General features: G+C 46.7%; 1 protein-coding gene across 1 annotated transcript; it reads left to right on the forward strand.

Moving 5' to 3' along the window:
- The first annotated feature begins 833 nt into the window (after positions 1–833).
- Positions 834–4,229, forward strand: LOC147605983 (putative RNA-dependent RNA polymerase 2). Its single transcript, XM_086792877.1, has 4 exons — positions 834–1,003; positions 3,223–3,295; positions 3,577–4,114; positions 4,215–4,229. Exons 2-4 carry the CDS (start codon positions 3,261–3,263, stop codon positions 4,227–4,229), a joined length of 588 nt encoding a protein of 195 aa, XP_086649003.1. The 5' UTR covers positions 834–1,003; positions 3,223–3,260.
- The last annotated feature ends 23,711 nt before the right edge of the window (positions 4,230–27,940 follow it).

Raw genomic sequence — 27,940 nt, forward strand, 5'->3', positions numbered from 1 at the left:
TGCAAGCAAGAAATGAAGAAGAAGTGAGAAGGAGGAAGAAAGAGAAACCCACAAGCAACAAGCAAAGTTCACACGCTCATAATCTCTACACAAGATTAGGCAAGTGAAGATACAAGAGCATACTTAATTGTGCAAATGGGAGAGCCTTGTTGCATAATGAGAAAGCATCACTATTTTGTGTTCACATTTGAGTTACAACAACCCAATGTGCCCCACCATAATGTTCATCATTATGTCATAAGCTCAAATAAAGCTTTCACATAATTTATCCTTGAAGCACAGTGTGTGTGTGTGCTTGAATAATGAGCTTGTTTTATGATGTTGGAATTCATATAGGTAATGCCATGATCGTTGTGGATGCCATCCGAATTGATAATTGTGTGTGGCCACTCTCGCCTTGTCAATGTGGTTAATAGAGGGACATTCTCACAAGTAGTTCAGGCGGGTCTTTGGCAAGTCCTTGCCCCATGACTAAATGCTATCTATGTATTCTTAACCATGGGGACTAAACCACGAGTTCGGTGATACCTTGTTTATAAGAGCGATCGGTAGTAGCCGAGATGGACTTGCTGCCATGCTACAAGTTTACGGGTGGTTGGCTACACCAAGCACAACTTTCAAGGTATGGTGAGCTAGAACCCAACTCACTTGGGTACACCAAGCACAAGTTTCAAGGTATGGTGAGCTAGAACCCAACTCAACTCACTTGAGCTTACCCAACTCAACTCACTTGAGCTTTCAAATCGAGAGATATTTTATTAGAAAAACGCCGCCGTTTTTCAATACTAAATATATAAACAGATGCGAGTGCTTACGTGAGATTTAAAATCATCATCATGCATGCAACCTTGGATTCTTATGAGTGCGTGCATGCGAAACAATTACAGCTGCAAAACGAGCAATTACACAGGAATGGTTTAATGGAAGCTCCTTCAGGACGAGGCTGCCGCCACCTTCCTCTTTGGGACTCCATCAACTCAGTCGATCAGGTGTGCTATTCTAGGTATCTCTCTGGGTTCTTCTTTGACTTGCTTGCTTTTTTTCTGCGTTTCTCGTACTCCCCTCGCCGTGCAGCACTCTCGTTCTTGTTGTTTTGAATTGTTTTGTTTGTGAATCAATGCGCACAAAGCACAACTGTGTAGTCCATGCTGCAGCTCATTCATGTTGAATTAGCTTTGAAACAAACTGTGCCCGAGGACAAGGCAAGAAACGATTCCCGGTCGCTGCCCCTTTCCTCCAGTGAAAGTTTCACTGAGGTCCTTTTGCTGCTGTCAAAGACAAGGCGTCAAGGACAGCAGGAAAGTACACCTTTGTCCTTTCCCCCGCTGGTCCGATCGCCCCTTTCCTCCACGGAAAGGACACCTGATGTCCTTTTGCAGCCGTCATCAAGGACAGGGGGAGTCCAAGGCTCCTCCAATGGTATGATGCTTAATCAGCATTCCGCAGAATCGATTCCCGATGAGATAGAAACAGCTAGCTCGAGCAGTTGCATTCAGACCAGATAGGGACAATCAAGTGCGGCAGATTTTGACCAGTCAGCCGGCTGGAATTTCATCAGCTCGATGGAGATGTGCAGCTGCAGGAGTTTCAAATTCCGCGAAACACAATGTTTGCTGATTTGACGGCCTCGATTGATGCTCTGACGATCCCCGTCCTTGACGAGAGAGGGAATGGACTTGGGACCATTCCCCCTGGAAATTGGGGAGCCTTGTTAGGGGCCATTTTTTAGTGGGAGAATGGTTGACCCAATGTCCATTCCCTCACGTCATGGTCCAAGGATCTGGAGTGATAGTGACCCACAAATTATTTTCCTCCATGGAATTTGGGTACTGCTGAAATTCTAGGACTGATGGAGACCTCACAACTAATTGTTTTTTGATAAATCAGATTCTAAGCAGAATGCTTGAGTGATGGCGCGACAGTTGCTGGATTCTGTTTTTGAAAAGGAGCTGATTTTGTGGCTGAGAATCATCCTCTAGCAACCTTGCCACTTGGACCATGACAATTTACTCAGTACCTCATCACTGAGGCAACCTCTTAGGTGCATTTAATATACAATTTATGTTGGATGTACAGATGTTCCAAGCATACAGCTTTATGCCCCATGCCGTACAACCCCATTTAGATCTATGGATATTTCATGGATGCGCCCCTTGGATGTGTGCATGTCATGCACGGATGTCTTTTCAATGTAGGTGCCACACGATTTCATTTGGACACATGAATCATTGGATGCCCATTGGGATGTATGATCTGTGAGCCATGTATGATTTCATGTAGATGTTTACGGACTCTTTGGAATGTACAGTCTTTGTGCGGGGCTGTATGGTTTCATTGAGATGTTTAGTGCTGTATGATCTCCTTTACATGCACAAATGCCACATGAAATCAAGGTGCTGTACCTTATAAGTGTACATTTCATTCGGATACCTTGTAAGTGTGTGGTTTTTTTCTTCTATTATGTTTAGATTTTTTGTGCCATATGACTTCATATAGATGTTTGGAGTTCCTTTGGATTTACTGAGTCTCTGAGGTGCCATACAATCTCTTCTTCTTTGTTTTGGGTGGTATTTACTAAGGATTCTTGTAAATGTATGGATATTACATGGGTGCCTGGTAAATTTACAGTCTTTGCTGTACAATTCTATTTGCATACCTTTTGAGTGTGCCATTCATGCAAAATCACACTTTGAGGTGTATTATACTCATTTTTTGGATGTGTGAGATAGTATCAGGTTTTCTTTTCAAAATTACTTTTGGGAGGCATTCCTTTGGGTTTTTGAGAATTTGAATTTGTGAAGTTCCATTGTCTGTGCCATTCGTTTGGGTTTGAAAATGGGTATGTGGCTTACATTTTGGGATTCCTTCTCTCATTAGCCGGTTATCTGCCAGTAGTGAACTGCTAGACTTCTTTGAATTGATGTCCATGCCCATTGTTTTTTACCACATCCGCGTTCAACCTCTTCTAACTTACTATATTGGATGCTTTCACATGCATAAAAAATACAAGGTGTTGTGGCAGTGACAAGTTTGTCTTGACTGCAGGCGCAAAAGTCAAAGATGAGGACCTTGGACATTAAGTGTGTTTTGGAGTTTATTTACTAGACATCTCCAATAATTTGAATTTGGCACTTACCTTGGGCTCAAACTTAACATCAGTCTTGGATTAGTGTTTGCTTGATTTTCACATATAAACTCATCATTTGCTTTCTTTGTGAGCAGGTGTCCATTACAAAGAGGAGTGGAAGCAGTTTGAGAAGATGACAATGGAAGGATCGGACAGAGGCCATGAGAGGTAGAAGTCCACCTAAATTTTTTTGATCTCAAATTATGGCGGTGAAAAATGTTTATGTTGCTGAACAAGAGTCATGGAAAAAAAATATTCACACAAGTTCAACCTCCTCTTCCAAAGTGAACAAAGTATGCACGTATATATGTATGCATTCACCCATGCATGCATGTATAAATGTATGTATGTATATACAGTGTGCACACAGTTTCTTTTAAAACTAATTGTTTCCTTTCATTTTGTGAAGCTGTCCGGTATAATGGCTTGTTTCTGCTCTTTTCTTTCAGTTCAACAACAAGAACCTCATGTACTGTTCGTGTCTCAAGAATTCCATATACAGCTGTGGCAGAGGAGCTTGTCGACTTCTTGAATACAAGCATAGGTTCCAACACAGTCTTTGCCTGCAAGATACACACAGAGAAGCTCAACTGGAAATCAAAAGGCTTTGGGTTTGTTCAGTTTGAAACCAAAGCGGCTGCAATCAAAGCTGTCGAGCTTGCAGGAAAATGCCAGCTAAGGTTTCAGCAGGGTGTACTTATGATGGAGTTTGAACATAAACATATTATGGATAGACCTCAAATACGTGTTCAATGTAGGTCTTTATATATGGGATGCCTTGTGAGCAGAAATGTGTTCTGTGAGCTATGGTCTTCAGAAAGAGAGGTCACCGTCGATCTAGATTGCATCAAAGGAAAATTAGCACTTTCTCTGGATAGCAATGCTACTGGTACAAAATATAAGCTCACATGGAAGCTTACGAGTTTACAGATTTCTGGTGCTCAGAAAAATACAGAAAAACAGAAAGATGCTTTTATCTTGCTGCAGGTCTATCTTTTCTCCTCTTCCAGACTTAAAAATATGTTTTAAAACATCAGCTCCTGCAATTTATTTTTACGAACTTTGAAGTCTCTTTTGATTGTTGTAGCTTTGCAAAGTTTAACATGATTGTAGTCCGCTGAACTATGCAGATGCTTCACTGTCTTGACACATGCAGATTATCTATTTTGATGATTGTCCGGTCATAAATAGCTAGTATACTTGTAATTATTAACCATAAGCCTTAGCCGCCTATATCAGCCTGCTTTCCCTAATCCGAGGGCTCCTCTAACCTTGCCAGATTAGGCCACTAATCTTGAGGATTAGCATTAGGTACGTAACTGAAAGAGTGCACAGAGCGGAAGCAAGATGTGCTGATCTGAGATGTGCAAGAGAGAGAGATATGAAGCTAATAAGATGAATATATTGCAATGAAAGCAATCCTGAGCAAGAGACAGAATAGTCTCATAAGTGAAGGATACAAAAGATGAGAGTGTGTCAACACATGAACCACACCTCAAGCAAAACACTGAATGAAAAGGGGAGAGGCCAGCCCACCTATATATAGGTCATATGGGGCTGGCCGGCTGGAGTAACAGACTTGACCTACCGGACAAATAATCTGGCCAATTGGAAAAATACCAAAAAAATGGAGAAAAAATAGGAGAAAACAAGGGTGGCCAACCCACAACCAAGGGCCATAAAAGGGATCAAGTATGGGCACAATACATGGGCAGAATATGGGGATGAATATGCTAACATCCCCTCTCAGCACCAGATGCTGAACAAACCAAGGGCCATAAAAGGGATCAAGTATGGGCACAATACATGGGCAGAATATGGGGATGAATATGCTAACATCCCCTCTCAGCACCAGATGCTGAACAAACTCTGAGAAGCCGAAGATAAGGAGCCAAGGAAGCTTAAGGCACCGGCTTGGTGAACAAATATGCTGCATTCTCTGTTGAAGGACAATACTCCAAACGTGAATCTCTAGCAAGAACCCGTTCACGAACATAGTGATATTGAATCTCATTGTGTTTCGTACGAGCATGAAACATAGGGTTCTTGGCGATGGTGATGCAGCTCTCATTATCACACCAAAGAAGAGTAGATCCGGTAGGAAGAAAGCCAAGTTCTCCCAATAATCTCTGCAATCAAATCGCCTCACAGGCAGCATACAATACTCTCTGTGCAGAGGAAAGCACCACAGTAGGCCGCTTTTTACTGCGCCATGAAATGGCCCTCGATTCAAGTGAAAAAACACAACCAGTGATTGAATACCGAGTATCCGGATCTCCAGTCCAATCTGAATCAGCCCATCCAAGAAGAGTGCACCCTTGGCCATAGAAGATGCCGAAGTCCTAAGTACCACACAAGTATCGAAGAACCTTGCCGCCAATGCTACTGACGGGGTTTGGATGTGAAAGAACTCAATAAGCTGACTGCGAAATGTCCAATCGGGATTAGGTCAACCATACCAAACAACCGACGAGAACCCGATATTGTCCGTGATCAATCCATGGAGAAGCATCAAGAAGAGAAAGCTTCTCACTAGTATCCATAGGAGAAGATATTGTTCTACACCCAATCATCTCAAACTTGTCAAGAATCTCTCGTGTGCACTTTTGCCGAGAGAAGAAAATACCCTGAGGGGTTTGCCAAATCTCAAAGCCAAGAAAATAATGCAAAAGGCCAAGATCCGTCATCTCAAACTCTGTCTCCAAAGCATCCATAACTAAATGGATCCTCACAGAAGAAGAACTTGTAAAGATGAGGTCATCAACATAGAGCACAATGATAACAACTAACCCCCTCTCAAGGAGGATATAAAGGTTCGAATCTGCATGAGAATGATGCAGGCCAAACTTTTGAAAGAACTTGAAACCGGCCTTCAAAAACTTGACGGGCGATGAAACGAACACTCGCACACAAAACACTTCAACACCTTTGAGAACCTCGAAAAGGAGAACAAACAGGGGGAGCTAGAGTGCTCCTGCAAAAATTACATGGACACTGATTGGCCCCAAATCGCAGTGGTGTCCCTTGCGGTATTTCTTTAATTTAATCAAATTTGAGTACAAAGTACAACTTGTAGAATCCTCCACCAACAGGATCCCTTGTAGTCTCACCGAGGTCTTCCACACGAGTTCTTAGCAAGCCTTACCCCATGTGTTCTTCATCAAGAGCCATTCGCAAAGTCTTAACCCTTGATCTTTGTCTTTAAAAAGCCTTCAAGCTAAGTGTTCGAGGACCTCGTGCACACTCAAGGCTCAAGACTCGCTAGCCGGCACCTCTCATGGCGCCCTTGCTCTCTTGTAAGTCTACCTTAGATGTGTCCCATGATCCAAGTCCTTCCACTTGCTAGCCAAGGCACTTTTCATAACACGCTTGCTCTCTTCGTTAGGAGAACCTCACAGCTTTCACTTCACATAAGCCATACTCAATAGAGACCTTGACTTTGGAGGGATTGATAGCGATCTCACGACTGGTGCGGGTGCCTTCAATCGAGGCGTAGAAGGTGGTGGTGTCCTCAGACGCGGTCTGATGTCTCGTAACAAAAAAAGGTGTTGCATGCGAGGGGGCGAAGGGTACGTGGTGAGCTTGTCCATATATCACTCCCATCCTGCTGGTCTAAGCCTATCCGGTCTGGCATGGGAGATGCCCCAGTGATGCAGCCTGCTCCATGCTGCAGAAAGTCGCCCGCCTGGCTGCTTCCACACGCGCAGCCGCCACCAGCATGTGGCTTGCTCCACGTCCACCAGCACCCGGCTGGTTCGCTGTTGTGCGCCCATCCCCTGCACCGCCTTCCAAAACCTGTGGTACGCCTGCTTTGACTTGCTTTTTGGCGACTGGCTGCTGCCGTGCATCCCCACCCGCGATGCCTTCTCTCAGCCCTTGCGACTGGCTAATGTCGTGCACCCCCAGCCAACGCCTTGCTTTTTACCATGCTACCTCTCTCTTCTCGTCGGTGCCAACACCAAGGACATGGCCGTGTCTTGCCTACAGCGGTGCCTTGGTTGCTATGTGCCAACGACCAGTGTTCGCTTGTGCTCTCTGGCGACCAGCTATCCAAGGAGAAGCAACCACACACCCCCGTCAACTCCACCACCCTCCCCTTTTTAAGGAGGCGCCTCAGCCTGCTTTTCTCCAAAAACTAAAAGCAATAGCAAAATCACATCCTTCCAAAAAAAATATTATTATTTTTAATCATCAAAGGTTATGAAACCTTATAAATTTAAATCCTTTTGTCCCCTTCACACTTGGGCTGGCCACACATAGGTTTCTTTCTCGATTCCAAGCTGATGCCTTCACACTGTCCATCCCGTGCCCGTACCCACTTGCTTACTGTCTAGAGGAAAAACACAGGGTCGTAACATACCCCTCTCTTGAAAAATGGCAAGCGTCCTCGATTGCACTCAATGGCATAGTAGGCATCTTATGGGCAAAGACTCCCCATAGGACAAAAGCAATGACCCTCAAGTGCATCTGGGTGATGAAACAATCATTCTGCACAATATGACCATACCGTCACATCAAAGTGAAACAACTCTTGCTTGTTCCTTTAGAACCTGTAGCAAAAGTTTTAAAACCAAGTGGAAACACATAACCTGTGTTAGCCAAAAACAAAACCATGCATCATTCTACATATGACAAACATATGCATGACACATATGCATTCGCAAACAATATGCTCCTCAAGATGCTCTACCTACTCCAAAATAACAGTCTCAGGGCTGCTCGCAAGCCTTACACCCATGGGCATCCCGCAAAACCCACGACTAGAGGTACGATGTCACCAATTGGCCGACCATTTGGTCCATTCCTAGTTTTTGCGTCTCGTTCACTTGAGGCCAGGCCGGTGTCTCGTGTGAAGAGGCCAGTATTTTGCTGACATGGACGGGAGCCAGACTGGTGCCACCCGTGTGTTAGCAGGATGGTGTCGTATGGACGGGAGCCAGACCAGTGCCACCCGTGTATGACCTGGACTGTGTTCGATCCATGGGACTGTCACGCCATGGAAGAACCAGTATTCGTGCCGTGTTTTGCCTATGGGACTGTCACACCATAGGGAGACTCGTGCCTGGAACTGTGTCTTACCTATGGGACTGTCACTCCATAGGAAGACCAGGTTTTTATGTTTTATGTCGTGCCAGTTTTGTGCCGACAGATATTTTGTACTTGTTCCATGAACGGGAGATATGTCCATGTTACTATTTGCACATGCACACATGATTTGCATGCTTGAAACTGTTTTCGCATGACATGTATTTGTGTGTTTGCCTGCTTGACGTGTTACTTACTGAGCGGGGACGCCTGCCAGTGAGTCGTGAAGTCTGCTCTGTATTCTGACGAGTTTCAGTGCATGTGAACAGGTGGTAAGTATATGGTACATGTTGTTTTAATGTTTTATATTCTAACCCTTTGATTTATAAGGTTAGGTGTCCACACTTATTTAAAAGTGGGCACCCCCTTTGGGCACCCACTTTGGGGCCAAGGTGGGGAGCCCCACTTTTAAGTGAGTGTGGGGGTGGGCATGGTCACCAACCCCCACTAGTCCCCCTTCATGCATGCGTGGGAAAGCTCTAGTCGTATCTTCACAATAATTTATTTAAAGGGACTCCCTTCTTCAAGCATGGGGCCATCGCATCTACCTGGCGTTGATCCATCACCCATCGCTTCATCTTACGTGAGAATCGGCTACCATCTCTACAAGCGGCGCATGTTTTTCTTGAAGGCGGCTATTTTTCTGTACTCTCTGCTGGCTGCGCCTCTTTTTCTACAGGCGGCCAGCACAAACTGCAGGTGTGCTACACACAGGCTGCGCATGTTTCTTTGAGGCGGCTGATGTATTGCTGCAGGCGACTGCTTCAACCTCTTCCACACGGGCGCATGCCTTTACCTCTATTGCTGGCGACTGAACCTCTGGATGCTGGCTGCGTTTCTGTACAACCAGGCAACCAACTCTTGCATCTACACCACCTTCTATCGCACTATTATGATTGGTCACACACTAGCACGATTGTATGCATCCATTCTTGAGCAGCAGTTGAGTAGATGGGCAGAGAGAGTTGGCATTCGAGCAGAGGGACAGGCAGGGTTCAGGAGAGGTTTCTCTACTCTTGACCACATCTTGACTCTCCGGGCCATTATTGAGGAGGGCAGGTCGCATGGGCGACGGATTTATTGTAGCTTTGTGGACTTCCGCAAAGCATTTGATACAGTGCCCAGAGCCAGATTGATGAGGCGATTACAGGAGATGGGGGTACCCACAGAGCTCATATGGGGGATTATGGCTTTATATAGATCAGTTGCAGGACAGGTACGCACCCCAGAGGGGGTCTCTACTTTGGTTCACTCCACTATAGGAGTGAAGCAAGGTTGCCCGTTATCTCCTTCACTGTTTGGTATGTATGTGGATGAGGCTTCTGACTACATTGAGAGATTGGGGGACAGAGGAGCCCAGCTAGCAGGTACATGGATCCCACTATTGTTATATGCTGATGATATTGTGTTGATCTCTGATTCCCTTGAGGGTATGCAGCGTCATCTGGATGCTTTACATGAGTTTGCACATGATAGTGGATTGTTTGTCAACCTTGGCAAAACCAAGGTTATGGTGTTTAACACCACGCCACAGTGGGTTAGGCGATCAGCTTCCACATTTACATATGGGCAAGAGATTGTGGAGTATACAGATGCATATACATATCTTGGGGTAGTATTCAGTGGGCCAGTGTTTTCGATGAGGAGAGCAGCAGAGACTAGATTGACTAGAGCACATGCAGCCCTGGGTGGTTTGGAGAGGATGTGTTCGCAGGTTCAGTTTCAGGAACCTCGAACGAAACTTTGGCTTTTTGACACTCTAGTGACATCAGCTATGCTTTATGGAGTGCAGATATGGGGACCTTCAGTGGGCCATCATAGCGCAGGCGGGTGGAGAGGTATGGAGAGGCCTTTGGTATCTATGATTGCTAGGATTATAAGAGCCAAGGCCGTGGTACCTCATGAGATTATTCGAGCAGAGCTGGTGGCTGCCCCTCTGGTGATTGAGGCTCTTACGAGATCAGTCTCCTACATACATGGCTTGTGGGATCTCCCCCGAGACAGATATGCACGCCTCGCCCTGGAGTCCTTCCGACAGTTAGCTTTACATGGAGACACAGCTTGTTGGTATGGACAGATGACATCTTGGTTCCAGGCACATGGTTTTAGCATGGACAGATTGCCTCCCTTCCAGTATTCTCTGGAGGCACCCTCTCTCACTCTCACACGGACAGAGATTACCAGACTCATCCGTCAGGATTTAGTTCAGCTGGACATTAGGAGGACATGGATACAGCCGACTGAGGAGCTGGGCACGAAGATGGCTTTCTACAGAGAGCATTTTCTTCAGCTCACAGCAGATGGTTTTGTGATCAGACCCAGTTACATGGATGTACACTTGTCTCATGCAGTACGATGTGCTATTGGTCAGATTCGCACATCCTCACACCAGCTTGAGATTGAGATTGGCCGATATAGAGGTATACCAGCTGAGGCCAGGATATGCCGAGTATGCCATGGGGAGCCAAAGACAGAGCTGCATTATATATGCCATTGTACTGCATACTATGAGATACGTGGTCGTTTCCACTGTTTATTCAGAGAGGGTTTTGGACCACTTTCCAGAGTCATGGGGTACCAGGACCAGAGGTGTTTGGGATTGTTCTTGCTTGAGCTGCGGAGACATAGAGATAGCCTGTGCCAGACTCAGAGGCACATTACAGATTTCTTTAGTCCAGCCATCACTGTGCCAGATGGACCACAGCAGCAGCAAGACATGGATACCGCCCACACCAGGGGTACACTGATTGATCGTGCGATTGAGCTTGGGTGGTCCAGACGCCCACGACTACGGAGGGGGGCATCCCAGCATAGACGGAGGTTGCAGCGGCAGATTCGGATTATTCTTGCGAGGCATGCGGGACACCCAGTCAGGGTGCTGACCACAGAGGATATTGAGGAGATCCGCCAGTGTTCGATGCGGCACATACTATGAGATGGAGGCACCTCCATAGTGTACCCCTCCGTCCCACATGATATTGTATCCCTTCACTATATTCCACTCACCTCCATAGCGTACCCCCCCCCCCCCCCTCGCTATATTCCAGTTCCAGTTTCATTTTCTAGGTACCAGTAGTATCATCTTTATTTTTCATTTTTCTGGGTTTTTTTATCCAGACATTGTATCAGATCCACCATGATGTAACTTTTGGTCTCATAGGTCATTATGGCCTTTTGAAGACGTTAATATAACATTTCATTTCATTTTCATTTCCTGCAGGTGGCTGTGTGCCTCCATCTCCTCCATCAGGCTGCCTTTTCTCCACTGCAGTCAGCAAGGCATTTCTCTCCTAAGGCGGCTACTCCAATTTCTTTTTGGCAAGAGGTTGTGTCTTCTTTCATAGGCGGTTGCTCTCTCTTCTTCAGGAGGCTATATCTTTCTACAGGCCACTACTCCCCTCGACGTGCTGTTCTTTGGTGTTCGTCACTAGTAACTGCACACATGGGTATTGGTTTCCTATCAACCATCTTCAAGTAAGTGATTTTCAGATTTGAGTAAAGCAATTTATGTTTAAATCTGATAAAAGATTCATTCCGCTCGGCCAACACCCGTTCGGTGCCGGGTTGTTCAAGCTGTATTGGCGAACCTCGGTCCAAAGGTGCTGAGATCGGGAGAGCCAGGCGTTAGTACGAGAGCTCCTGTTTGTGCGTGGTCTCGGAACACCAGTGAGGCGCTCTCCGCGGAGTCCAGTGAAAGCACAGGACCGTAGAGATTGGACCACACTAGTGGTCGTTCTGCTTCGAGTTTTCTTCATCGAAATCCGAGCCTATTTGTTTGGTACTGTTTTCATATGTACATGGACATTATCTGGTTCTCAGAACCCATGGAGCATTGTATTCATTAAATACTCCCAATAAATATATCATATATTGAGGGGGGGGTCGGCCCGTTCCGGCCCCAGTGCTGGTGTCCATCTTTCCATTTCTGTTCATTTAAATTACAAGTTGTTTTAAGTTGTCCATTTCATATTTGTGGTTTTAAAGTTGTGCTATTAAGCGTGTGGGTGTCCAACGGAGTCTTTCCCACTTGACGGGATCGGTTTCATTGGTATCAGAGCACGGTTGTTTCCCTCTTCCTAGTGGGGAAACGAACCTGTGTACTGGACATCCCGCTTCTAGCAAACTTTGAACACAATGGACAGCCAAGGCAACCCTTTGGAAGTACCAAATTCGAGGGGTCCATCTAGTGCTTCTCGTGAAAAATTTTGCCTTCTGAGTTGTCTCATGGAGAGACTATGCCATATGCAGGTAAGTCACATGCATCTGAGCTTCGAGTTCGTGGAGCACATGCCACCGTGCCCCATGAAGCTTCTTTGACGGCCCATGGAGCCCATGCAGACAGGGCTACCCTGTTGGATAAGGGGAAAAGAAAAAGAGAGGACCATGAGCCTCATGCCAGGAAGCTCAAGGAGTTCAAAGCAGGTGATAAATCTGTCAAATTTGATGTCTTTCATGGTGAACATGATGCTTCTAAGGTGTTAGCGTTTGTGGCACAGTTCGACATTGCTTTTAGCGATGAGGATTTCACAGAAAAGTCGAAGGTGCGCCATGCTAGCATGTTTCTGAAAGGCACTGCTGCCCATTGGTGGATCACCGAAAAGATCACCAAGGATCCCATCTCTACTTGGAAGGAATTCAAAGATAGATTTTATGCTCAGTTCTTGCCACCCAATGCAGAGCAAACTCTCACTCAAAAGTGGGACAGGCTGGAACAAAAAGATAATGAGAGTGTGCAACAGTATGTTAACAAATTTTGGAAAGTGTTGCTGGAAGTGACTCCCTTCATGCTAATATCTGAGGATGAAAGAAAGAGGAAGTTTCGTTCTGGATTGCAACCTGCTTATAGATCGGGTATTGAATTGCACCCAAAACATACGTTGCAACAACTCACAGCTTCTGCCCTTGCTACAGAGCAATTGGTGCTCAAGATCAAGCAGGATCAAGGAGGTTTCAAGGGGAAGGACAAGGCTGTCCCGAATCAGTAAAAGGGTGGACAGCCACCTAAAAAGAACTTTCAAGAGCCTTACAAGGGTGGTAAAGCTGAAAATAACTCATCCAAAGAACAGGGCCCAAGAAAGAACAAATTTGGATTAACTCCGGAGCAAAGAGAGCAATATGCTAAGGATGGAAAATGCTTTTCTTGTGGTAGCAAAGACCACATGTTCCGACAATGCCCAGATCGCAAACCAAAGCACGAGGACAAGCACACCAAAGCAAATGTTCATGCAGTTCCTGATGTGCAAGGTAATACAGGTCATGATGCAAAAGAGCGTATGGTTTGCAAGGCTTGGGGGCAAATCAAGGATCAGCCCGCACTATTCATGTTTGATGACTGTGCAACTGACAATTTCATCTCTATGCAAATGGCAGCTGCATTGGGTATTGAGGTTGAAAACATGGGACCTCAGATTGAAGCCGAAGCTGCATTTATTGGTAAAGAGGTGCAGGTTACCCCTTTGATTGGGAAGTTGCGCATCCATATACAGGGCTATCTTGATAATGAGCATTTCTTAGTTGCTCCATTGAATGGATGTGATGTATTGTTGGGCAAGCCGTGGCACCATAGGCTTGAGCCCCGCAAAGACTACAAGTCTAATATGATTTCTTTTATGCATAAAGGCCGCATGTATTTTATTGATGCTGGCAAAGAAGGGGATTCCATCCCAGTTGTATCACACATCCAAATTAATAAAGCAATGAAAAAGAGTCTTTCAGCGTACTTGGTTTTTGTGCGTGATAGTCTTGTGCCAAATCATCAAAATGTGGATGCTATGTCTAATGATAGGCTGAATTTTCTTAATGCATTCAAAGACTGTTTTGCTGACTCATTGCCAGGTGAATTACCTCCCCAAAGGCCCGAAGATCACCGCATAGATCTTGTGCCAGGTAGTTCTCCTCCTAACAAACCCGCATACCGAGTAAGTGCTGCACAACAAGAAGAAATTATGAAGCAGGTAAACGAGCTTTTAGACAAAGGTTTGGTTCAGCCCAGTTCCTCACCTTACTGCTCTCCTGTGCTTCTTGTTCAAAAGAAGGACGGATCATTCCGTATGTGTGTAGACTATAGAGCTTTGAACAAGCTTACCATCAAGAACAGATTTCCTATTCCACGTATTGATGATATCTTGGATAAGCTTGATGGTTCAGCTTGCTTTAGCAGACTTGATTTGAAGAGTGGTTATCACCAGATTCGCGTGGTGCCACAAGATGTCCATAAGACTTCATTCAGGACAGCCTTCGGATTATATGAATTTTTGGTAATGCCTTTTGGTCTCACCAATGCTCCTGCTACTTTTAATCGTATGATGGATAGGATATTCCGATCCCATCGCAAGTTTACAGGAGTCTTCTTTGATGATATCTTGGTTTTCTCCAAGAATGAGCAGGAACACAGAACTCATTTGGTCACAATGTTCGAAGAGTTGCGGAAGCATAAACTTTTCGTCAATGCCAAGAAAAGTGAGTTTTTCCTTTCAGAGATTCATTATCTGGGACATATTGTATCCAAGGATGGAGTTACAATGGATCCTGCAAAGATAGAGACTATTCGGAATTGGCCCGAATTGCAAAACGTACATCAAGTACGTAGTTTTCTGGGATTATGTTCGTATTACAGGCGTTTCATAAGGCATTTTGCTATGATTGCCACTCCTCTACATGATCTCACGAAGAAGAAAACTGTTTTCAAATGGACTTCAAAGGAACAGGATGCTTTCTTGCAGCTCAAGCATGCGATCATATGTGGTCCAGTATTGATTGTTCCTGACTTGCACAAGTCATTCGTGGTTGAATGTGATGCTTGTGGTGATTGCATTGGAGCTGTCCTAAATCAAGAAGGGCATGCAGTTGCATACGAGAGCCGTCGTTTGCATGATGCTGAGCTTCATATGGATATCTATGAGAAAGAGCTCTTGGCTGTAATTCACGCCTTAAAGATTTGGAAACACTACCTTCTTGGGGCTGAATTTGTAGTCAAGACAGATCATCAAAGCTTGAGATACTTTCTATCTCAAACTAAGCTTTCAGAGAAGCAGATGAGAATGGCAAATTTTCTTTCCATGTTTCATTTTCAGATTGTGCATACTCCAGGAAAGAAAAATGTGGTGGCCGATGCACTATCTAGGAGGCCTTATGTTGCTGCAGTCTCAGTGGCCTCTCATGGAGATCTATCTGCTATGAGAGATTTGTATCATTTGGATGCTGATTTTTGCCATATATGGACTGATTTGATGGCTGGTCATTCACATGCCTCTTATGTTATCAACGAAGGTTATCTCATGAAGGATAATTGCCTATGTGTGGTGAAGGATTTGCGTCCAAAGGTTATGGACGAATGTCACGCTCCACCATATGCTGGTCATCGAGGTATTATGCCTACTACTCGCATGATTCAGAGGTATTTCTTTTGGCCAAGCATGCGTAAAGACATTGAGGCTTATGTGCGTGCATGTATCACTTGCCAAAAGGTGAAATTTGACCGGCAAAAGCCTCCAGGTTTGCTTCAACCATTGCCTATTCCCTCTCAACCCTGGGAAAGTATCACGATGGATTTTATTATGGATTTGCCTAGATCCCAGCATGGGAATGATGCTATTTGGACTATTGTGGACAGGTTTAGCAAGCAAGCTCACTTCTTGCCTGTCAAGAAAACCATTAAAGCTGATCATATGGTAAAGCTTTTTCTTGCTAATATTTTCAAGCATCATGGTATGCCTAAATCCATTGTTGGGGATAGAGATCCCAGGACTACAAGCCTATTTTGGAGGGCTTTATTTGATAATATGGGTACTAAGCTTGAGTTTTCATCAGCTTATCATCTCCAAACGGATGCCCAAAGTGAAGCTGCAAATTCAGCCGTGTTGGATTTGTTGAAATGTTATGTGGCAGATCAAAAGACTGCATGGGAGAAGTATCTTCCACTTGTTGAGTTTGCCTACAACAATACAATCCATGCTTCCACAGGAAAGGCTCCGTTTGAGATTATTTATGGCAGAGTGGTCTTGCCACCCATCCTTCGTACAAAGGATGAAATATTTGCAGCTGATGAATATGTTCGTGACTTGGATGTTGCCTTTGGTCAGGTGCGGACAGCCATTGCTAGATCTCAGGATAAGCATAAAATGGCTGCTGACAAGCATAGAAAAGACATGGAAGTCAAAGAAGGTGATTGGGTATTGCTGAAATTTGAGAAGGCTAGGCTTCGGAAGAGGCCGGGACGAGAAGGCTCATATCCTAAGCTTTCTTCTCGCTATTATGGACCCTTCAAGGTGATTCAGAAGATCAATGAAGTGTCCTACAGGCTTGCTTTACCTAGTCATTGGAAGATTCACAATGCTTTTCATGTGAGTCTATTTCGGAAATATGTGGGGCCAGATCCTGATGAGCCTGTCACAGAAGATCCGCCAGAAATTGAAGAGCTTGAGGAGATCCTCCAGCCAGAACAGATTGTTTTTCACAAGGAGAGAAAGCTACCTGCAGGAAAGCTTTCCAGGAGATACCTTGTGAAGTTTAAGAATTATTTACCTATTGATGCCAAGTGGGTAAATGAGGATTATTTTGCAGATTATCCGCAATTGTTGCAGGCATATCTTGAGGCTTTTAAGTTGAGGTCAACTCTTTAGAAGCCTGGGGGGATGTCACCAATTGGCCGACCATTTGGTCCATTCCTAGTTTTTGCGTCTCGTTCACTTGAGGCCAGGCCGGTGTCTCGTGTGAAGAGGCCAGTATTTTGCTGACATGGACGGGAGCCAGACTGGTGCCACCCGTGTGTTAGCAGGATGGTGTCGTATGGACGGGAGCCAGACCAGTGCCACCCGTGTATGACCTGGACTGTGTTCGATCCATGGGACTGTCACGCCATGGAAGAACCAGTATTCGTGCCGTGTTTTGTCTATGGGACTGTCACACCATAGGGAGACTCGTGCCTGGAACTGTGTCTTACCTATGGGACTGTCACTCCATAGGAAGACCAGGTTTTTATGTTTTATGTCGTGCCAGTTTTGTGCCGACAGATATTTTGTACTTGTTCCATGAACGGGAGATATGTCCATGTTACTATTTGCACATGCACACATGATTTGCATGCTTGAAACTGTTTTCGCATGACATGTATTTGTGTGTTTGCCTGCTTGACGTGTTACTTACTGAGCGGGGACGCCTGCCAGTGAGTCGTGAAGTCTGCTCTGTATTCTGACGAGTTTCAGTGCATGTGAACAGGTGGTAAGTATATGGTACATGTTGTTTTAATGTTTTATATTCTAACCCTTTGATTTATAAGGTTAGGTGTCCACACTTATTTAAAAGTGGGCACCCCCTTTGGGCACCCACTTTGGGGCCAAGGTGGGGAGCCCCACTTTTAAGTGAGTGTGGGGGTGGGCATGGTCACCAACCCCCACTAGTCCCCCTTCATGCATGCGTGGGAAAGCTCTAGTCGTATCTTCACAATAATTTATTAAAAGGGACTCCCTTCTTCAAGCGTGGGGCCATCGCATCTACCTGGCGTTGATCCATCACCCATCGCTTCATCTTACGTGAGAATCGGCTACCATCTCTACAAGCGGCGCATGTTTTTCTTAAGGCGGCTATTTTTCTGTACTCTCTGCTGGCTGCGCCTCTTTTTCTGCAGGCGGCCAGCACAAACTGCAGGTGTGCTACACACAGGCTGCGCATGTTTCTTTGAGGCGGCTGATGTATTGCTGCAGGCGACTGCTTCAACCTCTTCCACACGGGCGCATGCCTTTACCTCTATTGCTGGCGACTGAACCTCTGGATGCTGGCTGCGTTTCTGTACAACCAGGCAACCAACTCTTGCATCTACACCACCTTCTCTCCTGCAGGTGGCTGTGTGCCTCCATCTCCTCCATCAGGCTGCCTTTCCTCCACTGCAGTCAGCAAGGCATTTCTCTCCTAAGGCGGCTACTCCAATTTCTTTTTGGCAAGAGGTTGTGTCTTCTTTCATAGGCGGTTGCTCTCTCTTCTTCAGGAGGCTATATCTTTCTACAGGCCACTACTCCCCTCGACGTGCTGTTGCATCTTGGTGTTCGTCACTAGTAACTGCACACATGGGTATTGGTTTCATATCAACCATCTTCAAGTAAGTGATTTTCAGATTTGAGTAAAGCAATTTATGTTTAAATCTGATAAAAGATTCATTCCGCTCGGCCAACACCCGTTCGGTACCGGGTTGTCCAAGCTGTATTGGCGAACCTCGGTCCAAAGGTGCTGAGATCGGGAGAGCCAGGCGTTAGTACGAGAGCGCCTGTTTGTGCGTGGTCTCGGAACACCAGTGAGGCGCTCTCCGCGGAGTCCAGTGAAAGCACAGGACCGTAGAGATTGGACCACACTAGTGGTCGTTCTACTTCGAGTTTTCTTCATCGAAATCCGAGCCTATTTGTTTGGTACTGTTTTCATATGTACATGGACATTATCTGGTTCTCAGAACCCATGGAGCATTGTATTCATTAAATACTCCCAATATATATATCATATATTGAGGGGGGGGTCGGCCCGTTCCGGCCCCAGTGCTGGTGTCCATCTTTCCATTTCTGTTCATTTAAATTTCAAGTTGTTTTAAGTTGTCCATTTCATATTTGTGGTTTTAAAGTTGTGCTATTAAGCGTGTGGGTGTCCAACGGAGTCTTTCCCACTTGACGGGATCGGTTTCATACAACATGAGCATATGAAAGCACTCAATGCATCCAAACAGTACATCCACTAAGTACTTCCCACATATGTCTCATGGCCATCCGGCAGGAGTCACACTCAGTGATGCATCCATGAACATAATAGAGCACTTGATATATCATACCAATATACATGCATCACACGACACAATCCAGAGTATTTCCCAATGTATTCTCAATGGTACCAGGATCCAATGGCACCAGAATACAATAATACCTCAAAACGTGTATGCATACATGCACAAAGAGTTCGATCCATATATCCATGAACCAAACCAACTCTAGGACTGCTCGCAAGACTTATGCCCTTCATAGAGTCTCGAAGTGTTAGCTCAGGTTGCTGTAGACTTTGAGCTCAACCAAACCATGCCATTCCAAAGGAGACCAACTCCACAAATAGCATCATCTCAATATCTAATTGACCAATCCTATGGTCAAGAACAGCCAGAACCATATGACAAAGATGAATGTCCCAGTCTTCCTCAGTCATACTTTAGTTCCAAAGGCAAAAACCATCCATAGTTGCAGTTATAGTTCATGGTGCGGCTGACTGTGAATCATACCCAACTTTACCATCTCATGTGACTAGTACACAATATCATAGAAGTCCCATAAGCAGATGTACTATCAGCCTTAGTACCTTTGGGTGAATACAAAGATGTCACCAAGCGACTCCTAGATGAAAACTGAGCGTGTCTATAACAAGGGAGTGGAGGTGCTACTCCCCTCTTGAGCATTAGGCAGTGCTCCAGACCCCAGTTCTGCTGAACCTGAATGAGCCGTAGCAAGAGTCGGCTCCAACTCAAAGGCATCAAGATAAAGCTGCAATTCCTAAGGTGAATCTGCTAACTCACCCTCCTCCATCCTCTTTGCATCCGTCTGAGCCTCATCTGATACATCCACAGGCACCCAACCTGCTTGCACTCCACCCAAGTGGTAAGCACAAGTCCCCAATGAAGCATAGTAGATCACCACTGTTAAACATAGAAAGAAACTATCTTCCGAACCCATGAAGCCTCTTTGAAGATACCACTGGTGACAAAATGTCGAAAGCCATAGCCTTTAACCCATCTTTTGCACCATAACACTTCAACTGCTTCTTGTTCTTGGCGGACTACTTCTTGTTCTTGGTGTCTTTTCTCCTGAGCTTCATCTTTAGCTTTTGCTCTTCACCTCATATAGGCAAAGACACACTGTCTCCTGCACTGTCTCCTGCACTTCCTTTTCACTTTCCACATGTTGAAGCTTTTGATGTGACAATCACGGGCTCGCCTCCTTGAGAAAGTCGACGATATCCCAGCAATGGAACCATGAAACCGGACTTCAGAAACTTGATGGGTGGTGAAACGAACACTCGCACACAAAACACTTCAACACCTTTGAGAACCTGGAAAAGGAGAACAACCAGGGGGAGCTAGAGTTCTGCTGCAAAAATTACACGAACACCGATTGGCCCCAAATCGCAGTGGCGTCCCTTGCGGTATTTCTTTAATTTAATCAAATTTGAGTACAAAGTACAACTTGTAGAATCCTCCATCAATAGGATCCCTTATAGTTTCACCGAGGTCTTCCACACGAGTGCTTAGCAAGCCTTACCCCATGTCTTCTTCATCAAGAGCCATTCGCAAAGCCTTAACCCTTGATCTTTGTCTTCAAAAAGCCTTCAAGCTAAGTGTTCGAGGACCTCATACACACTCAAGGCTCAAGACTCGCTAGCCGGCACCTCTCATGGTGCCCTTGCTCTCTTGTAAGTCTACCTTAGATGTGCCCCATGATCCAAGTCCTTCCACTTGCTAGCCAAGGCACTTTTAATAACACCCTTGTACTCTTCGTTAGGAGAGCCTCACAGCTTTCACTTCACATAAGCCATACTCAATAGAGACCTTGACTTTGGAGGGATTGATAGCCATCTTACGGCTGGTGCGGGTGCCTTCAGTCGAGGCGCAGAAGGCGGTAGTGTCCTCAGAGGCGGTTTGATGTCCCGTAACAAAAAAAGGTGCTACATGCGAGGGGGCGAAGGGTACCTGGTGAGCTTGTCCATATATCACTCCCATCTTGCTGGTCTAAGCCTGTCCGGTCTAGCCTGGGAGATGCCGCAGCGATGCGGCTGCCGCAGAAAGCCACCCGCCTGGTTGCTTCCACACACGCAGCCGCCACCAGCATGTGGCCTGCTCCACGTCCACTAGCACCAGGCTGGTTCGCTACTGTGCACCCATCCCCTGCACCGCCTTCCAAAGTTCTGTGGGACGCCTGCTTTGACTTGCTTTTTGGCGACTGGCTGCTGCCGTGCACCCCCACCCGCGATGCCTTCTCTCAGCCCTTGCGATCGACTGGCTATTGTCGTGCACCCCCAGCCAACACCTTGCCTTTTACCATGCTACCTCTTTCTTCTCGCCGGTGCCAACACCAACAAGGACATGGCTTGGTATTGCCTACAGCGGTGCTTCGGTTGCTGTGTGCCAACGACCAGTGTTCGCTTGTGCTCTCTGGCGACCAGCTATCCAAGGAGAAGCAACCAAAAACCCCCGTCAACTCCACCACCCTCCCCTTTTTAAGGAGGTGCCTCAGCCTGCTTTTATGCAAAAACTAAAAGCAATAGCAAAAGCACATCCTTCCAAAAAAAAATTTACTATTTTTAATCATCAAAGGTTATAAAACCTTATAAATTTAAATCCTTTTGTCCCCTTCACACTTGGGCTGGCCACACATAGGTTTCTTTCTTGATTCCAAGCTGATGCCTTTCACACTGTCCATCCCGTGCCCATGCCCACCTGCACTCTGTCCAAAGGAAAAACACAGGTTCGTAACAGAACTCATCAATCCATTGGTACCAAGCCCGCGGAGCCTGCTTCAGACCATACAAAGCTTTCTTCAGCCGATACATCTGGTCCTCAAATCCCGGCGGCTGATCAACATACACTTTCTATGTAATCTCTCCATTCACGAAAGCCTACTTGACGTCCATTTGGAATAAGGCCCATCTATGATGTCTTGCAAGAGCAAGAACGGTTCGTATGGTAGTCATCCGGGCCGTTAAAGCGAAGGTCTCATCGAAGTCGACTCTAGGGCGCTGAGCATAGCCCTTGGCAACCAACCTCGCCTTGTGCTTTTCCAAGCTACCATCAGGTCGGTACTTCGATTTGAAGATCCACCGCACACCAATCACCTTATGCTGTTGTGGCCTAGGCACTAAAATCCAAGTGCCATTCCGTTCAATAGCATCCATCTCTGCCTGCATAGCACCCTAGTGCTACCTCCCCCCGTTCGTGTTTCAGCCCGCCCCTTCTCTGCGCATTCCCCCTTCTTCCTTCCGCCCTCCGTTTGCCTTCTCGCCCCCCCCCCCCCCCCCCCCCCCCCTCCCCCCCCTCCTCCCCTTTCATTCCATCCTCCTTTTCGTTCCCCGTCCCTCTCCTTTCTCTCCTTGACTGCGGGTTGGTGCTTTCTTTTTGGGGTATTCAGCTTTTTTGGAAAGCTTGGGCCTTTTCTGGTCTTAACCCTCAAGAGGACTCCATGGCATCCGCTCCGTCATCCCCGACTGAAGCCGCCCTTGCTTGCATTACCTTCTCTGAAGAGGATCTACAGGTTCTTGCTACGATTGTTGCCTCACTAGAGGCCTCCACCTTGTTCTGCAAAATTGTTGGTAGCCGCCCTGCGCGCGGACAGCTCACGGATCTTTTTCAGACCAGCCTCATCGGCGAACCTGCAAAGATCACTGATATTCATCCTTTGGGGCGCGGATACTACCAGGTGGAGTTCGACTTGCCATCGGCGTCAAACCGAGTAGATTATTTCATGGAACGTTTAGGGTTTAGGGGGGCCCTGGTGCTTTCATAGACGAGGCGTCCTACATGGCGAGCTTCAGAGGGCCATAGTGGGGGGACCCATAGACATTCTGTTCCTCTAGGAGCATCATCTCTCAGAAGGGTGTATCCACAGATGCGGGAAGACTCTTCCAGGTAGGAGTCACACTTTCTGGTCCCCATCCTTCGGCCCCCTCAGGTGCAGGGAGGGGTGCGTGTATCTGTTAGTGAGCAGCTGTTGCTGGCACTGGCTGACTCAGGAGTCATTTCTCGGGGCGGGCACATTTCTCGGGGCGGGCACAGTGGATTACCATTACTATTGGAGAGGATAGTGTTGGCTTCCTTAATGTTTATGCTCCGAACGCTGCTGCAGGTAGAGCCCTCTTTTGGAGCTCAGTACGGCAGGCCCTCCCTCAGGCTGAATTTTGGTGCTTGGGCGGTGACTTTAACATGATAGAGGCAGCAGAAGACAGACTTGGAGGTGGCATGGTCACAGTTTCAGGAGCAGAGTACTCAACCTGGGAGGAGATGATTCTTGCAGTTAGGGGATAGGACCCTTGGTATCTTCCAGAGTTTGGGCGTAGCCCTAGGAGCCTTTGCTTCTCGAGATCGGATAGGAGCAGCACCGGCCAGACTAGATAGATTTTATGTTGATGAGTGGGCTTGTAGCCGAGGGGTTATGATTGGTATTTTGGCAAGCACTTCATTTTCAGACCATGCCCCGGTTATTTGGTCCTTAGAGGACACTTGGAGGCATGACATGCATGTGAGCTCGAGGATTCTGGACAGCCTCATTCAGGACCCCGAGATTTATAGTAGGATAGAGCAGATATGGGCGGGATTGGATTTTCTTTCGAGCTCTGTTGCGCACGCATTGGATGAGGGCTTACGAGAGATTAGTTGTGTCTTGTAGGAGGTAGCCCAGAGCCAACTAGAGGGTTTTCGGGAGCAAGAGAGGATTTTGAGGAGTCGTCTTGCCTCTTTACAGTAGCTTCAGGAGAGGTCCCCGGATAGCCAGTGGATCGAGAGTCATCTTGCCGCCACTCGCATGGAGACTAGATCCATAGAGGAGAGGAGGGTGGAGTACAAGTATCATGCCATGGCCTCTTTCTGGACTCAGGCAGGCGATAGAGTCACAGGGGATTTCTTTGAGATAGCCGGCCCCCACAGGAGGAGAGACGGTATTCGGAGGTTGCGTGGCCAGGATGGAGCTATTGTTTTAGCCCCCCCCCCCCCAGGTGAGAGCCATCACCACGGAATTTTTTCGATCCCTCCTCACTAGTGCCCCAGCATCTCCACAGGTGGTAGAAGCATGCGAGGGGGTCTGGCGGCATACGAGGGAGGTGGTTTCGCTTTCTCTTTGGTCATTCTTATTAACACCATTCACTGCTGAGGAGTTGGCGGAAGCATTGATAGCACTTCCTAGGGGCGGACGGGCTTCCAATCTCCTTCTTTCTTCGCCATTGGGACCTCATGGAAGGTGGCCTTTGAGCTGCCTTCACTGCGATTATGATCACAGGTGCCATGCCAGAGAGGCTCTTAGAGGGCTTGATTCACTTGATTCCCAAGGAGGGTGGTGATAGATTGGAGATTCGGCAATGGAGACCCATCACTCTTCTAGGAACAGCCTATAAGATCTTCGCCAAGGCCATTAGGAGGAGACTTTAGTCGTTTCTCCCAAACTTGATCCACGACACTTAGACCGGCTTTGTTCAGGATCGGAGCATTCTGGACAACATATTTATCTTCTGGCAGGCGACAGCTTCATCCTGGATGCGGCAACAGGACCTCATTTTGCTGCTCCTATACTTTGAGAAAGCTTATGATATGGAGATTTTTGGAGGGTACACTGTGCCGGATGGGATTCCCCATGGAGTGGATTCGTGGAGTCGCAGGACTTTACTCAGCCTCACACAGCTAGGTTCTCATTCAGGGATCCCGTGGTGACAGATTCCCCCTCTCCCACTCGGTTAGATAGGGCTGTCCTCTGGCACCTTACCTCTTCCTATTCGTCGCCGAGGCCATGAGTAGTTTTCTCTCCGCCCAGGACATCGGGGGCTTCAGGGATTGCGTCTTCCCCTCCGCACGTAGGAGGAGCTGCTAGACTGAGAGTTTGCAGATGACACAATAGATTTCTTGGCAGGAAATGTGGGGAATCTACAAAGATTTGCGGAGGTGATTGAGGTTTTTCTCCGCACATTAGGAGCACAGATCAATTGGCACAAGTCATGTGGTTTTTGGGTAGGCTCAGCACCCGCCCCGACTTGGCGACCAATTGAGGATTTCCAGTGGATCTTGAGGGGCACTCCAGTTCGATATCTCGGCTGCTAGGTTAGCATTGATCTCTGTCATGAGCAGCAGCTCGCCCCTCTTCTTCTGAGTATTCGGAAGAAGCTTCTTTGTTGGAGCCCGGTGAGGCTATCCCTAGCAGGCACGGTGATGGTGGCGAGCCAGGTACTTCTGGCCACCATGTGGTACATCACTTCGTGCTGGGTCTTTTCTCGGGCTTATATTGGCTAGGTACAGCGATTGATCTGGAATTTCTTATGGGCCGGAAGTGATGGGAGGTTAGCCAGGCCCAAGGTGGCATGGAGAGTGATTATTCACCCTCGTCGCAGAGGGGGGCTAGGCCTTCGGCTATTCAAAGCCGCGTCTTGCTGGGCAAGTTGATTGTTAGAGGTCTCCTTCTCGGTGGTGAGCCCTAGAAGGATTTTCTGTTGGCCTGGATTTCAGCCCGCACTACGAGTCTTGGGGCCCCTTTGAAAAGATGCAGGGGGGAAGAGAGCTTGAGCTCTTGCAAGCACACACACACACTCACAAAACCCTAATAGAGAACACACAATGTGAGAGGCTGAAAATCTTCTTCTTCTCTACTCAACACTCAACACACCATATACAAGATAAGAGTACACATAATATGAAGGGTACTCAACCAATACATACACGGGTTCTCTATAGTGTGAACCCGACTAAATGAGCTGGCGCTATAACTATGCCAGTCTCTAGAATGGCTGTTACACAGCCTGTCATCCCACTGGCCGCATATCACCCAAGATCTCACCAACCATGCCAGTGGTGTAAGTGTGGGGCCTATCCCCCAGGCGGGTCATCAGTGTCCACCGCCTCACTAGAGCTCGATATCTCAACACTCCCCCTCGAGCTCAACTCCATCTCATGTACACCAAGCGAAGCCCTGAATCTGCGGAGCTTCTCTGTACCCAATGCTTTGGTGAAGATGTCAGCTACCTGATCCTCTGTGCTGACATAAACAAGGTCAAGGTCTCCTGCCAAGACCTTCTCTCTGACGAAGTGGTAGTGGACCTCTATGTGCTTCGTACGAGCATGAAATACTGGGTTCCTGGCCAACTGTATACTGCTAATGTTGTCACAAAAAATGACAACTTGTCTATCCACTGATAGACCCAAATCTGCAAGTAGCTTTCTCAACCAAGCTACCTCACATGCTGCCATAGCAGCTCCTCTGTACTCGGCCTCCGTACTCAATAGAGCAACCGTAGGCTGCTTCTTGCTGCTCCAAGTCACAGCAGCACTCTCCAAAAAAAACATGAATCCACTGGTAGATCTTCTGTCTGAGATACTACCAGCCCAATCAGCATCTGTGTACCCATGTACACATATCTCTGTCCCAGTCTCATAGAATAGTCCACAATGTAAAGTAGACTTCACATACCTCAGTATGCGTCTCACAGCATCCAAATGCGGTTTCCGTGGAACCTGCATAAACTGACTCACCAACCCAACAGCATAGCTCAAATCTGGTCTGGTGATTGTCATGTAGATCAAACTTCCTACTATGCTCCTGTACATAGTAGGATCCTCCAAGATCTCTCCTGAATCTGCACTCAATTTGCCATTCTGATCCAATGGCACAGAAATAGGCTTACAGCCTGTCATACCATACTTGGACAACATGTCCAAGCCATACTGTCTCTGCAGTAATCCAATACCATGTGGTGACCTAATCACCTCAATGCCCAAGAAATATCTGAGCTCCCCTAGATCCTTCATCTCAAACTTCTGTCTTAGCAAGATCTTTACATCAAAGATCTCTGCATCATGGTCCCCCGTAATGATCAAGTCATCTACATAGATGACAACAAGCACAACCCCTCTATCACCATGTCTCACATAAAGCGAGAAATCTGCATTGGCTACATGAAAGCCAATAGTGACAAGATATTCAGAAATCTTGTCAGACCATGCTCTTGGTGCTTGTTTTAAGCCATACAAGGCTTTCTTCAACCTGCAAACATGCTCGGGGTGACCCTCATCCTCATAACCAGGTGGCTGCAACATATACACCTCTTCTTGCATATCCCCATGCAAGAATGCATTCTTTACATCCATCTGATGTAAAGACCATTGCTTTGACGCAGCCACTGCTATCACAACTCTCACCGTTGCCATCTTGGCAACTGGGCTAAAAGTTTCCTCATAATCAATCCCATATGTCTGCGCATATCCTTTGGCTACCAATCTAGCCTTGTACCTGTTTATGCTTCCATCACTGTTATGTTTAACTTTGTACACCCACTTGCATCCAATGGCTTTCTTGCCTTCAGGCAATTGCACTAAATCCCAAGTTTCATTTCCATATAGTGCATCCATCTCCTCATCCATAGCTTTCTCCCAACACACATTTCCAATAGCCTCATCAATGCATGTGGGCTCAACAACCTGCACAACCTTTGCCATATATGCAGAGTGATGTGCCACATAACCATCATAGGTAAATCTCTGCACAGGATTTCTCACTCTCCCAGATCTTCGCAGCTTCTCATTCATGGCTTCCATAGCCTTCTTTACACCAGGTGTTCTCATAGCTGGGATCCCAAGCTCCTCATCAAGGCTCATATCTGAGCCACTAGACTCTCCATCAACATGAGAATGCCCTGCAGAAATGTCAGGCATACCAAGGGGCTCAACCACTTTCTCTTTTCCTTTACGTGATGTAGTAATCACATTTGCAGGGCTGGTATTATGACGCAGCCTGCCACTCCATGGTCTATCAACAGACCCACTAGATGAGGACTCTCCTGGTCCACTCAAAGACTGTGATTGCTGACCTGCATTCTGTGCAACCACACTTCCACTCACATCAGCCCCAACAGCTTCTTTTTCAGCAGCATACCAGCTGCTCATCTCATCAAAGACAACATCCCTGCTTACCCTCAACTCACGTGTAGCAGGGTTATAACACCTGTATCCCTTTTGCTCAAGGGAAT

Source organism: Cibotium barometz, chromosome 58 (assembly GCF_041138505.1).
Source record: "Cibotium barometz isolate CiBa-2024 chromosome 58, ASM4113850v1, whole genome shotgun sequence".
Taxonomy (NCBI): domain Eukaryota; kingdom Viridiplantae; phylum Streptophyta; class Polypodiopsida; order Cyatheales; family Cibotiaceae; genus Cibotium; species Cibotium barometz.